The sequence below is a fragment of the Corythoichthys intestinalis genome, chromosome 21, assembly GCF_030265065.1.
Source record: "Corythoichthys intestinalis isolate RoL2023-P3 chromosome 21, ASM3026506v1, whole genome shotgun sequence".
Taxonomy (NCBI): Eukaryota; Metazoa; Chordata; class Actinopteri; order Syngnathiformes; family Syngnathidae; genus Corythoichthys; species Corythoichthys intestinalis.
The window spans coordinates 11,068,314-11,081,097 of NC_080415.1; the positions used below are offsets into that span (position 1 = coordinate 11,068,314).

General features: G+C 37.8%; 1 protein-coding gene across 3 annotated transcripts in view; it reads right to left on the minus strand.

Moving 5' to 3' along the window:
* Positions 1-2,403: 2,403 nt before the first annotated feature.
* trrap (transformation/transcription domain-associated protein) overlaps positions 2,404-12,784 on the minus strand; it is a 217,868-nt gene continuing 207,487 nt past the window's right edge. For 2 of the 3 annotated variants that reach the window (XM_057825941.1, XM_057825939.1), the window contains one exon: positions 2,404-6,526. In XM_057825941.1, coding sequence (XP_057681924.1) covers positions 6,242-6,526 — 285 coding nt within the window. In that variant the 3' untranslated portion in view covers positions 2,404-6,241. The remainder of the gene's footprint in view (positions 6,527-12,784) is intronic. The other variant, XM_057825940.1, reaches the window with a different exon arrangement.

A 12,784-nucleotide genomic window follows, 5' to 3' on the forward strand; every position in this document is an offset into this window, starting at 1 on the left:
ACAGTCATGGTTGCACTTCCCATCATGCATTTGGGCAGAACAGTTAAATGGCTACAGTATCATTTACTGAAAGCTCAACAAATACACTACATGGCAATATTTAGTCACAATATACAAAGTCACGTTTATCCTTTAAGAATTACAAGTCTTTCTATCCGTGGATTCCTCTCACAGAAAGAATGTTAATAATGTAAATGCCATCTTGAGGATTTATTGTCATAATAAACAAATACAGTACTTATGTACTGTATGTTGAATGTATATATTTGTCCGAGTTTTATTCATTTTTTTCTTAATGCATTGCCAAAATGTATATGATTGGGAAAAATTATCGGGAATGATTGGAATTGAATCGGGAGCAAAAAAAAAAAAAAGCAATCGGATCGGGAAATATCGGGATCAGCAGATACTCAAACTTAAACGATCGGGAACAACCCTAGACTGTAAAATGATCATTTTTTTCCCCATTTACTTTTGTGTTTTTTCATTGCAAGCAAAATAAATGAAGATATTACTACCAAAGCATTTGTAATTGCAATCATTTTCTGGGAGAAATTAAGCATTATCTGACAGAATTGCAAGGGTGCCAATACTTTTGGCCTGCAGTCTACAATGTTAGAAATGGCCAGTGTTGTTAATCTTACTGAAAAAAAGTAATTAATTATAGTTACAAATTACTTCTCCCAAAAAGTAATTGCGTTAGTAACTCAATTACCTGAATGTAAGAGTAATTAGTTACTTGGCAAAGTAATTGGTGATAATTACTTTTTTTTTTTTTCCCCTCAAAAAAAAAAAAAAAAAAAAAAAACCATTGGCCACACTATGTGAAGTTTTTTGTGAAGGTTTTTGGTACAATTGGCCCGAGCCCAATTCTTTACCCTAATTTACCCTTTACCCTGAATCAACTGTAAAAAGTTGTTAAAATTGCTCCCATTATTGCATTTGTTCCCTTCTCTCTACTTTCGACATATGAAAGTTTTAAAACTGTTTCATCATTTAAAGATAGATTCAAGTCAAGATTTTGCCGATTTAGAAGTATTTATATAAAAAGATTTTTAAAAAAAATAAAAAGTTACTTAGGTTCGCTAGGAAGGTTCTCTACAACAGAGCCGTCCTATAAAGTCTACTGCTTTAAGATGGCGGCTGTCTACTAACGCATTTAGTGCCATGCAGTGTTGTTAATTTTACTTTAAAAAAGTAATTAATTACAGTTACAAATTACTTCTCCCAAAAAGTAATTGCGTTAGTAACTCAGTTACCTGAATGTAAGAGTAATTAGTTACTTGGCAAAGTAACTAGTGATATGTTTTTTTCTTTCTCAAAAAAAAAAAAAAAAACACACACACACAGGTCACACAATGTGAAGCTTAAAGTGTTTGGGGGACAATTGGCCCTAGCCCAATTCTTTACCCTCCACTTAACTAGACACAAGGGTATTGCGATAACTAGCTAGTAACCTTTGCTATGTGTGGAAGTCATTTAAAGTTGTGAATCAATCGTTAAAGTTAAAATTTCTCCCGTTATTGCATTAGTTCCCTTCTGTCTACTTTAAACATGTTTAAGTTTTAAAACTGTTTCATCATTTAAAGATAGATTTAAGTTAAGATTTTGCCGATTTAGGAGCATTTTAGATTTAAAAAAATTACTTAGGTTCGCTAGGAAGGATCTCTACATCAGGGCCTTCCTGAGAGGTCTACTGCTTTAAGATGGCGGCTGTTTACAAACGCATGTAGTCCTTAAAACATGTTGGCAGTGCAGCAGTGGCTATCATTTGCATCTAGTTCTATAATATGATATCTACCGTGTCATGTGGGCGTAGTTTGTCGGTTATGGCTGCAGTCTGGTATTATTGGAGCCACTTAGCATCGCGGTTGCAACGGCGTCTTCCCCACACCTCCCTGCTCTGCTCTCGTCCCCGTGAGTCCGTTTCTCTCAGACTTTTTTTTATTCAACCAACTTAGTAACGCATAGTAACGCACGCCTTTCCCGCCTCAGTAACGGTAACGGCATTGCCAAGATGAGAAAAGTAATTAATTAGATTACTCATTACTGAAAAAAATAACGCCGTTAGTAACGCCGTTATATTGTAACGCCGTTATTAACAACACTGGAAATGGCTACCTTAGGAACGGAGACATTTGAGTGTTTTTTAGTGTGTGTAAACATGTTTAGGCAAAACTATGCCAACGTTCTGTTCAAGAGAGTGCTGGAGATACAAGTTTTGCTTTTGGGCGCAGGCGGGCCATCTGACAGTGCGTGTAAGTCAGGCGAGGGCAGCCCGCTGAGAGATCTAAAGGCGAGCATTCATCAAGCAGCAGGAGAGGAAGGGAAACGCCTCAACACACTTTGACAGGACTTTCTAACCGGGGGGAGGGAATGACCCCCAAGGTTATTGTACCCCAACGATAGAGCGAAAGCGCTGCTCCGAAACGCCTCTCCATAAGTGCCGACGGACTGTGGGATGACGGCAATCAACTTCCTAAATGTTGGGGAGCGATTTGTGTGCAGTCATTTCACAGTGTGAGTTATGAGCACAATAACATCCAGGAGTGTGTCCTTCAGGGCGATTATGACGCTGACAAAGTGATGCGAGAGAGTGAGGCACAGATGGCGATTACCGGCTATTATTGCCGTTTTATAACCAACTTCAAGAAACTAAGGAGAAAACTAATTGCGAGTTTTTATGATCATGACGGGCACAGTTGAAGCCGCCTAAAGAGTTCGGGATGAAATAAAGTGGCGAGGAGGAAGTGAGTTGTATCAAATAGAGCATTTTATTCAAACAAAATTCTTATGTACAACAGAGGCAAAAATTACAGCTACAAAGAAAAACTTTTCAACATACAAACTGTTGAAAAACAGTATTGAATACAAAAGCTTCACTTTTTTCATCATAAAAAAACATCTTAATAAATACAATTTGAATTAGCATAGGAAATGTAAAAACAATGGTCTTCATATAACAAGGAGAGCATTTTTCCCCCAGTATCTCTTGATATTGTTGCTGTCCATTGAAAAGAACATATCTCCGTGAGTTTTTCCTTTTTTTTTTTTTAAACATCACATATGTAGAACACAATCTAGGATAAAGAGGGAGAAAAAATTTAGTTTTTCAATGAACAGCAACCATAGCCTCACGACAAACCTGACAATTACAACAATTCTACAGTTTCGCTTATAATTTTTTTTTTCTTTCCCCCTGCTTCACTAGAAAACTTATTTCAGCATACGCTGTGCCAACTAGGCTCATGGACAATACTAGTAGCATTAAAATGCCAACCAGTAATTCTTCCTCACTAATACTTCGACTAGAATGACAAAGTTGCCCGGATAGTGTGCAGAAATGTCATAAAGTAGAGGGGAAAGAGAGACAGCGAGAACCAAAAATGGTTTTTGGTATGTGGCAAAATTAATTTTGGCATGCGACATTATTTTTGCCATGTGGCAAAATTGATTTTGCCATGAGGCATTTTTTTTGCCATTTGGCAAAATTGACTTTGCCACGTGCCATTTTTTTGTCATATGGCAAAATGGATTTTGCCATTTGGCCTTTATTTTTTGCCACATGGCAAAATGGATTTTTCCATGTGGCATTTTTCTGCCATATGGCAAAATTGATTTTTCCATGTGGCATTTTTTTGCCATGTGGCAAAATTGATTTTTCCATGTGGCATTTTTTTGCCATGTGGCAAAATTGATTTTGCCATGTGGCATTTTTTTTGCCATATGGCGAAATTGACTTTGCCACGTGGAATTTTTTTGCCATATGGCAAAATAGATTTTTCCATGATGCCTTCATTTTTTGCTCCATGGCAAAATGTATTTTGCCATGTGTCATTTTTTTGCCATGTGGCAAAATTGATTTTGCCATGTGTCATTTTTTTCCCCATGTGTCATTTTTTTGGGGTATGTGGCAAAATGGATTTTGGTATGTGGATTTTTTTTTTTTTTGAATGTTTTTTTTTTTTTTTTGGGTATACGGCATTTTTGCAGGCAATGCACGTCCATGCAATTGATGGCTATGCACATTCAAATTTTCCATTCATTTTAAATGGCATTTTTGACTATACACTGCCATGTGCCAATTGCCAGTTGAATGTCAATGCGCTGTAATGGTAAGTGTATGGTCAAAAATCCCAGCCACACGTTTTTCTTTAAAATGATAGGGAAATTTGGATGTGTATATCGTCAATGGCATGGACGTGCATGGCCTGTAAAAATGACATATACCCCCAAAAAATGCCGCAAACTAAAATCCATTTTGCCACATCCCAAAAAAATGCCACATGGCAAAATCAATTTTGCCACATGGCAAATACCACTTTTCGTTCTCGGCCTTGCTGGAAAAAAAAACAAGTATATACAGTCATTTTACAAATGTGCTGACTTGTCTTGACATGGGACTACAAATAGTATTGTAGTCATTGAACCTTAATGGGAACCACAGATAGATTTAGTTCTTAAAAGATAAATGTAGGTACGAGTTATAATAATTTGATATTAAAACCCGTCTTAATGTTTTCATTTTAATAAAAATTTGTAAAATTTTAAAGCAAAAATGAACTAGTAGCTCGCCATTGTTGTTCACGTCACACGACCAAGCTGCCAAACTTCCACAGAGTCACTCTTTAAACTGCATACGACACGAGAAAAAAAAAGTCTTAAATAGGATTATTATGTGAATTAGAATCATATTTTGAGACGATTCGACAATATACAACAATTTAGCAAAGCGCAGATGAAGAGAAATTAGTCTTTTAATCTGCCGGTTAGCCACGCCTACCATTATAGGGCTCTAGCGTCCCCAACAGGTGGATGACGTCAGCGGAGTCACGATTTCATCTGATTTAGTATGCAGCCCATTGAGTGGGAATTATTCACAACGACGAAAACATGACGAAGAGAGCCGCAAAATGCCATTGTTTCAGTCTCTCTACTCCAATATTTTTACAGGATATTCTTTTTATTCAAGTATTTTCCCCAATAGCTAAATAAATGGCTTGAGAAGGACCAGTCAGCCCATTGAGGGGGAATTATTCAGAACGAGGAAAACGTGACAAAGAGAGCCGCAAAATGTCATTGTTTACTACTATTCCATTGTTTACTACTCCAATATTTTTACAGGATATTCTTTTTTATCCAAGTATTTTTCCCCAATAGCTACTGTAAATAAATGGCATGGTCATGACAAATAACAGTCTTGTGCTAAATGGAATATGAAATAATAAAAATGCATTACGCATGACGACATGGCAAAATTACTCCATAATGTTAAGAACTGTCGACTTCACCTTTACTGTCGCTCCTCCCGAACGATATTTTATGCCACCTAAATCAGGTTTATGTCATTTCCCTGCCCCGGCTTCGGGAAATGTAAACAAACCAAGAGGCGTGACAGCTAGCCGACACGCTAACGCGAATCGAGTGATGTTTCAAAGTCTTCGAAGCGCAAAATCACACATAACTAGCCCGGATTATTTCACATGACGACTGGGTTGTCGACTGTCTTCGCCGAACGGCAAACCGCCTGGCGGAGAGCAATTTTCAGCTCGTTCCCCTGCTAATACGGACAGGAGAGCTCGCCAAGGAAGCAGCTGGACAATGACCGCTGAACATTTACATTCCAATCCATCATCAAACGTAAGTAGTCCTTTATTGAAATAAAGTTTGTAGTGTTTACTTTGTAAACAAACTGCTTTATTTCACCGTATACCCTATTCATATGTAAAGCACACAACAGGTCTGGATGCTAACTATCTCCATAATTATATTGGAACAAGTTGGATCACACAATAGTTTACCGTGAAGATCTGCAAACAGTTTTTGACATCACTATTGCTGTCATTATCAAACCAGACACATGAACGCTACTCGTCTCATCCTGTCTTTCCTGTTCATTGTGCTTCTACTGTCCTTCTCATTAATGTTCCGCTTGGGTTCAAATTGGAAGGGCAGAACCGACGACATGTTTAAGATTGACACTGTGGAAGCCTGGCAGCATGCCCATATGTCTTCAACAACAATGGCGACCTTGGTAAAATAATTCTACAAATTTTATTCAAACGAAAACATTAAGAGGAGTTTTAATATCAAATTATTATAACTCGTACTGACATTTATTCTTTTAACATCTAAATGTCTTTCTATCCTTGCTACCTTTTAAGATGGATGTCAAGGATAATGAATAAATGTTCAAACAGCTTTCCATTAGAGTGTCCAACATAAGATTGGCACGTACTTTTTAAAGCCACGGATGCCACGCTGGGTCCATGCGGCATAAATTGTCCAGGCTATTTGCTGCAGCCACCAGAGTGTTGACTTTACTCTCGCCTCCCTCGAACTGAGCCAGATTGTGCAAGCGGGTCATGATGGCAGTGACGGCCTTCTGGACCAGCGAGACCAGCTGCTGGGAGTCCATGTTCTCCGGCTGGCCAGCCGGAGACAGCGGCATGGAAGTATCCTCCTGGGTTTTCTTGTGCCAAGCGATGATTTCATCACGTAAGACCGCCTTCAGGATGCCATCCACCTGTCAGAAAGCAAAGAAAATATTTTACTGAATGAATTGAAAATAAAAATGAGTGTTGTGGGGCTGCAACTAAGGATTAATTAAAGGATGACTTCATTAATCGGCTAAATGTCACTTCTTTTTTAATTACCTTCAAAATTTAACTTGAAGTTGTTTTAGGCATGTTGTAAGTAACAATGAAGACAAAATGGACTGCTATTTCCTTTTAAAATTACAGTACAGTTTCAAGTACATAAAACTAGTTTTTAATAATTTAATAATTTCATAATTTCTCAGTACACAAATCAGACAAAAGTCCTGTTCATTCAAAAAAAAAAAAAAAAAAAAAATGCTGCTGATTGACATTTTTTCTTGTGGACAAAGCGCTGATACACTGCAAATTAGTAACGTCTTTATAAATTATTTTTCTTAAATCTATTCAAATAATTTTTGCCATCATCTTGTTTTGAGTGTTAAAGGCTAGTTAAAAGACTAATGTGTAAGATTATTCCACTTACTTTAAGCAAATAATACTATTTCTTCTTATTAACCCCTTCAGACCTAAGTATGCTGCTGAAGGACATGACGCGTCCGCATCTCTAAAGCAATAAATACACTGAATTTAGTTGCTATTGCCACTTCTGGGAGATGACTGGATGAAACTTTACCCAACTGAAATGAAGTCATGAAGTTTGGCAGGCCCTCTTTGCCATTTTTGGCTCTTTGAAAATGGCTGACCAAACGCAACTTCAAAAAGGAGAGCGTAATGTTCTCATTTCTCATTAAGAACATATTAACGTTAACATTAAAAATAACCGATAAAAGCACGAAATATGTCCGGCCACAAAATTGCACTTTGTTCTGGTGTTTGAGTAAAAATAAGTGCAGATTTTTATGTTTTTGCCCAGTAGAAAAAATGCGGGTCTGAACGGGCTAAGCCCATTCATCTACTGCAGAAGTTGGTCATTTTCACCTAAATCAAGAAATAATGCTGTTTTGGACAAAATCTATCTTTGACTTAAGAAGATTTCGGACAAGCAAGCTTTTTTTTTTTTTTTTTTTTTTAAATTAAATATACTAATTTATTGCTTAAAGAAACCTAAGTGAGTAAAATTTACTTAAAGTACTGGCAGATAAATCCACCTATTTCTAGTAGATTTGCACTGAAAATAGGGAATTTAACTAGTTTTAAGGAGCTGTGTTTTTGCAGTGTATAAATTGTGTCGGTGACTCTTGTCTTTAAACAAACTAAACATCAAAATCGAATAATGAGGCAGACCATAATAAATCAGTTTTATCAAATAGTTGTCCATAAATACAATTAAAATCCAATTTGAAAGCACACTCTCTTGTATGACAATTTACAGTTTGAATGGTTGTTTGTGTCGAAAGGAAACTGTTGTAAGAATAGGTTTGTGTGTGGTTTCTTTCTAAAAAGAAATTAGACAACTTTCTATCTAACAATAACTCAAACACTCACTCTCTTGTATGAGGATTTACAGTTTGAAAGGGTGTGTGTTGAAAGGACACTACGCTGTTATATGAATGGGTTTATGAGTGTGGTTTCTTGATAAAAAGAAATAAGACAACTCTATATGAATGGGTTTATATGTGTGGTTTCTTTATAAAAAGAAATGAGAACTTTATTATCAAACAATAACTCAAACACTCTCTTGTATGACAACTTACAGGTTGAACGGGAGTTTGTGTTGAAAGAAGACTTGTTATATGAATGGGTTTATGTGTGTAGTTTCTTTATAAAAAATAAATAAGTCAACTTTGCTATCTTACAACAACTCAAGGGCTAATATGCTTCTCCAAAACACAATAGAAACGGATACTTAAGACAATGATTAGCATAATCGCAGACTAGCTTAGCGCTCCGTGCTAAGTTGTAACTTCTCATCAACAAAGAATGCGAACAATACAGTTGACTTCATTTACTCACCTCTGATGGAGGCACACTGGATCTAACAGCACAAAAGACAATCTAACTCTCGACACTTAGTAATATTATTGATTCAGCAACCCAACCTGAGTGGAGCAGTGAACTCTCTCTCTAGATCTAATCACTGGCGCACGCACAGCCTCACATCACACACAAACAAGGACCCAAACGGGATGCATGCATGAAAATGGGTCAGGAGTTAAAAAAGGTGAGAAGGGTGTGGAGGAAATATGTTCCGGTAGGGCTGTCCCAAACGACTAATTTTCTCCCGATCAGTCAGCCGACTACTGTTACAATTAGTCGACTAATATATATATTTATATTTAGCAATGAAATTTTTGTTGACGCTTATTAATTCACAAAAACATTTTGGAACACTCAAATTCTTTATTTAAGTACAAATAAACATGTACATAACAATAATTAATCACACATGAACACTGAGGTCAAATGCTGATACTAGGCCTGAACAATATTGGGAAAAAAAAATGTCATTGCGATTTTTGGGGAGTTTGCGATATTAAAACGACAAAATTTTAACCAAATAACTTGAATAGCTCAGTTCGGGACAGCTGCACTGTTGACGAAGAAAAACAATGTGGTCGCGCTGCCTAGCAGGAGGGAGAGTGAGACACTGTGGTGCTGTATGAGCATGAAGCAGAAAAACATGAATGTATGTTGTTTTTAAATTCCGATGCTCTGAAAAATGGCGCCATCGGCCCTAATTTTTATAACTCAGTTTAATCTGGATCTGCACACTTGCTGCGTTCATGAAGTAAAACAAAAGTTTAAATGGTGAAAAAAAAAGAAAAAAATTTGCACGTCCTGCGATGTGACTTGTCCGCATGCGCACATTGCGATGGCGATGTTCAAACGATATATTGCGTAGACTTAGTTGATAGAATTTACTAGTGCAAAAAATGGAATGTAAATAGATTCAGAACACTGACTTCGCCTTTCCAACATTATTCAAAACAATTCTTATAAAAAAATGTCTAGCATTATACTACTATATAGAATAGTATTATAATAATTGCCAATCATAATTTTTAAAAAGGGTGACATTTTAAAGTTATTCTTAGAGTAAAATCTGAATTCTGTAGTATTATTGTATTTACAAATCATAGTATTAATTCTGATGAATGTGGGATTAACTTCAGAAATCGTTATTTATGACAAACGTGACGTGCCTATATTTTGAAATGTTCACCGGATGTACGTTCGCTAAACCGCTAACAACTTTACACTCCGCAAAAAGCACTTTTCGTCATTGCTTGTGGCGTCACGAATAGATTTTTTTGGTCATTTTTTTTGTTTGCAAATGCTGTTAAACAGCGATTTTTCATGTTTGAAGTGTCACCTTTTAACCGCAAGTTTGCGTTTTAGAAAAGACTGTTTTATAGCAGGCTAACGTAAGTTGTCTTTTTCCCCATTAGTCTCAGTGTAGCAATGCTAACGTTTACAGTGTTTAATATACAGTGGGGAGAACAAGTATTTGATACACTGCCGATTTTGCTGGTTTTCCCACTTGCAAGCCATGTAGAGGTCTGTAATTTGGATCATAAGTTCTCTTCAACTGTGAGGGACTGAATCTAATACAAAAATCCAGAAATCCCATTTTATAATTTTTAAATAATAAATTTGGATTTAACTGCATGAAATAAGTATTTGATACATTACCAACTAGTAAATATTTCGGCTCTTAGTTCTTTTTTAAAAAACCCTCCTGTTCTCCACTCATTACCGGAAGTAACTGCACCTGTTTGAACATGTTACCTGTATAAAAGACATCTGTTCACATGCTCACACAAACAAACTCCAACCTCTCCACAATGGCCAAGACCAAAGAGCTGTGTAACGACATCAGGGATAAAATAATAGACCTGCACAAGGCTGGGGTGGGCTACAGAAAATAAGCAAGCAGCTTGGTGAGAAGGTACAGTAACAACTGTTGGAGTGATTATTAGAAAATAGAAGAAGTTCAAGTTGACGGTCAATCTGCCTCGTTCTGGGGCTCCATGCAAGATCTCACCCCGTCGGGCACCACTGATCATGAGGAAGGTGAGGGATCAGCCCAGAACTACACGGCAGGACCTGGTCAATGACCTGAAGAGAGCTGGAACCACAATCTTGAAGAAAACCATCGGAAACACATTACGCCGTCATGGATTAAAATCCTACAGCGCAGGCAAGTGCCCGCTGCTGAAGCCAGTGTATGTCCAGACACGTCTGAAGTTTGCCACTGACCATCTGGATGATCCAGAGGAGCAATGGGAGAAGGTCATGTGGTCGGATGAGACCAAAATTGAACTTTTTGGTCTAAACTCGGCTCATTGTGTTTGGAGGAAAAAGAAGGATGAGTACAACCCCAAGAACACCATCCCAACCGTGAAACATGGAGGAGGAAACATCATTTTTTGGGGCTGCTTCTCTGCCAAGGGTACAGGACGACTGCACCATATTGAGGCTAGGATGGATGGGGCTATGTATCGCCAGATCTTGGCTGACAACCTCCTTCCTTCAGTGAGAGCCCTGAAGATGGGTCGTGGCTGGATCTTCCAGCATGACAACGACCCAAAGCACACAGCCAAGGCAACTAAAAAGTGGCTCCGTAAGAAGCATCTTAAGGTCCTGGAGTGGCCTAGCCAGTCACCAGATCTGAACCCGATAGAAAATTTATGGAGGGATCTGAAAGTCTGTTGCCCGGCAGCAGCCCCGGAACCTCGAAGGCTCTGGAGAATATCTGCATGGAGGAGTGGGCCAAAATCCCTACTGCAGTGTGTGCAAACCTTGTAAAGGACTACAGGAAACGTTTGGTATCTGTAATAGCAAACAAAGGTTTCTGTACCAAATATTAAGTTTGATTTTTGTGATGTATCAAATACTTATTTCATGCAATTAAATGCAAATTTATTATTTAAAAATCATACAACGTGATTTTCTGTTTTTTTGTATTAGATTCCGTCCCTCACAGTTGAAGAGAACTTATGATACAAATTACAGACCTCTACATGCTTTGCAAGTGGGAAAACCAGCTAAATCGGCAGTGTATCAAATACTTGTTCTCCCCACTGTAGATGTGTTTCCTAATTTTGTATGTGTGAACTGTAATTCTACGGCGTGTTGTTGACCAATAAACATCTGGACACAACAACTGGAGTCTCATATGTCATTTACACGCACGCACAAATGTATGCACTCACGCGGCAATAAAACGCAGCCGTGAAAATTACCGCCCTTATTTTTATTTACCTTACGATAAATATCGCATATCGCGACAGGCTTAGCAACTTCAATAAAACATGACAATAGTTAGTTAGATGGATTTACAACCACCCCCCCCTTAAAAATTTTCTCCTCGGATCTACACAATTCACGTAGGTCACCGCTTTTTGACTTCCAAAAGGCGTATTTTGCCGAAAGGTGAGTGATTTTCATGCCTGGGGATAGCTCACAGCTGCCAGCAAAAATTGATTATCAAATTAGTTGGCAACTAATTTATGAATCGATTTTAATTGATTTAATCGATTTGTTGTTGCACCCTTAGAGTATTGCTTTTGAATTATTTTTAAAAGACAACTTAATGAAAGTAGCCTGGAGAAAAATCATCTTACAGTTAAGACTCTGTTGTGCAACCTTAGGAGGCACTCACTGTTATATTTTGTCCCACTTCTCCAGAGCAAATTGCTTTCACTGTGTCAGGGTTGAAGGGGGTGCCTACTCTAGATTGCTTATATTGGCAGACAGGCATCACCCGGTACAAGGCCTCAAAATAGTACGGTGGCTTGTTCTTAGCCATCTGTTTGTGGTTGTAGCTGCATGCTATGTCTCTTTATCCTGTTGAGAGGACCCATGACCTGCAGCTGAGACCAAGGTTTCTGACAGAAGCTAGCACATTTTATAAGTGTCAGAAATAGCAAAGCAGTCTCAGCGCATTGTATCCAGAAAGCATCCACAATGCATCCCGGTTTGTAACTTTTGATTTTTAACTTACTCTCAATTCAAAATTCAGACCATACTGCCTGATGAAGTGTGAGAGGCACTGCTAAGAAACATAGCAAAACTGCAAAAACATACAGGTAGGTGTGCCAAGCCCTGTGGCATCACATTCTTAAAGACTTAAGGCTGTAATTGCTGCCACACGGGAAGCAACAAAGTAAAATTGTTTTGTATTTGCACCATACAGTGATAATAAAGGCTTTCTATTCTGTTGAGCAAAGGTTTTGAATACTGATGTAGGTGTGATTTTCTGATTTGCATTTCTTAACATATTTAGAAAATATCAATGTTTAGTCTTACCGTGGTACCTCAAAATACAATTACAGAGGTAC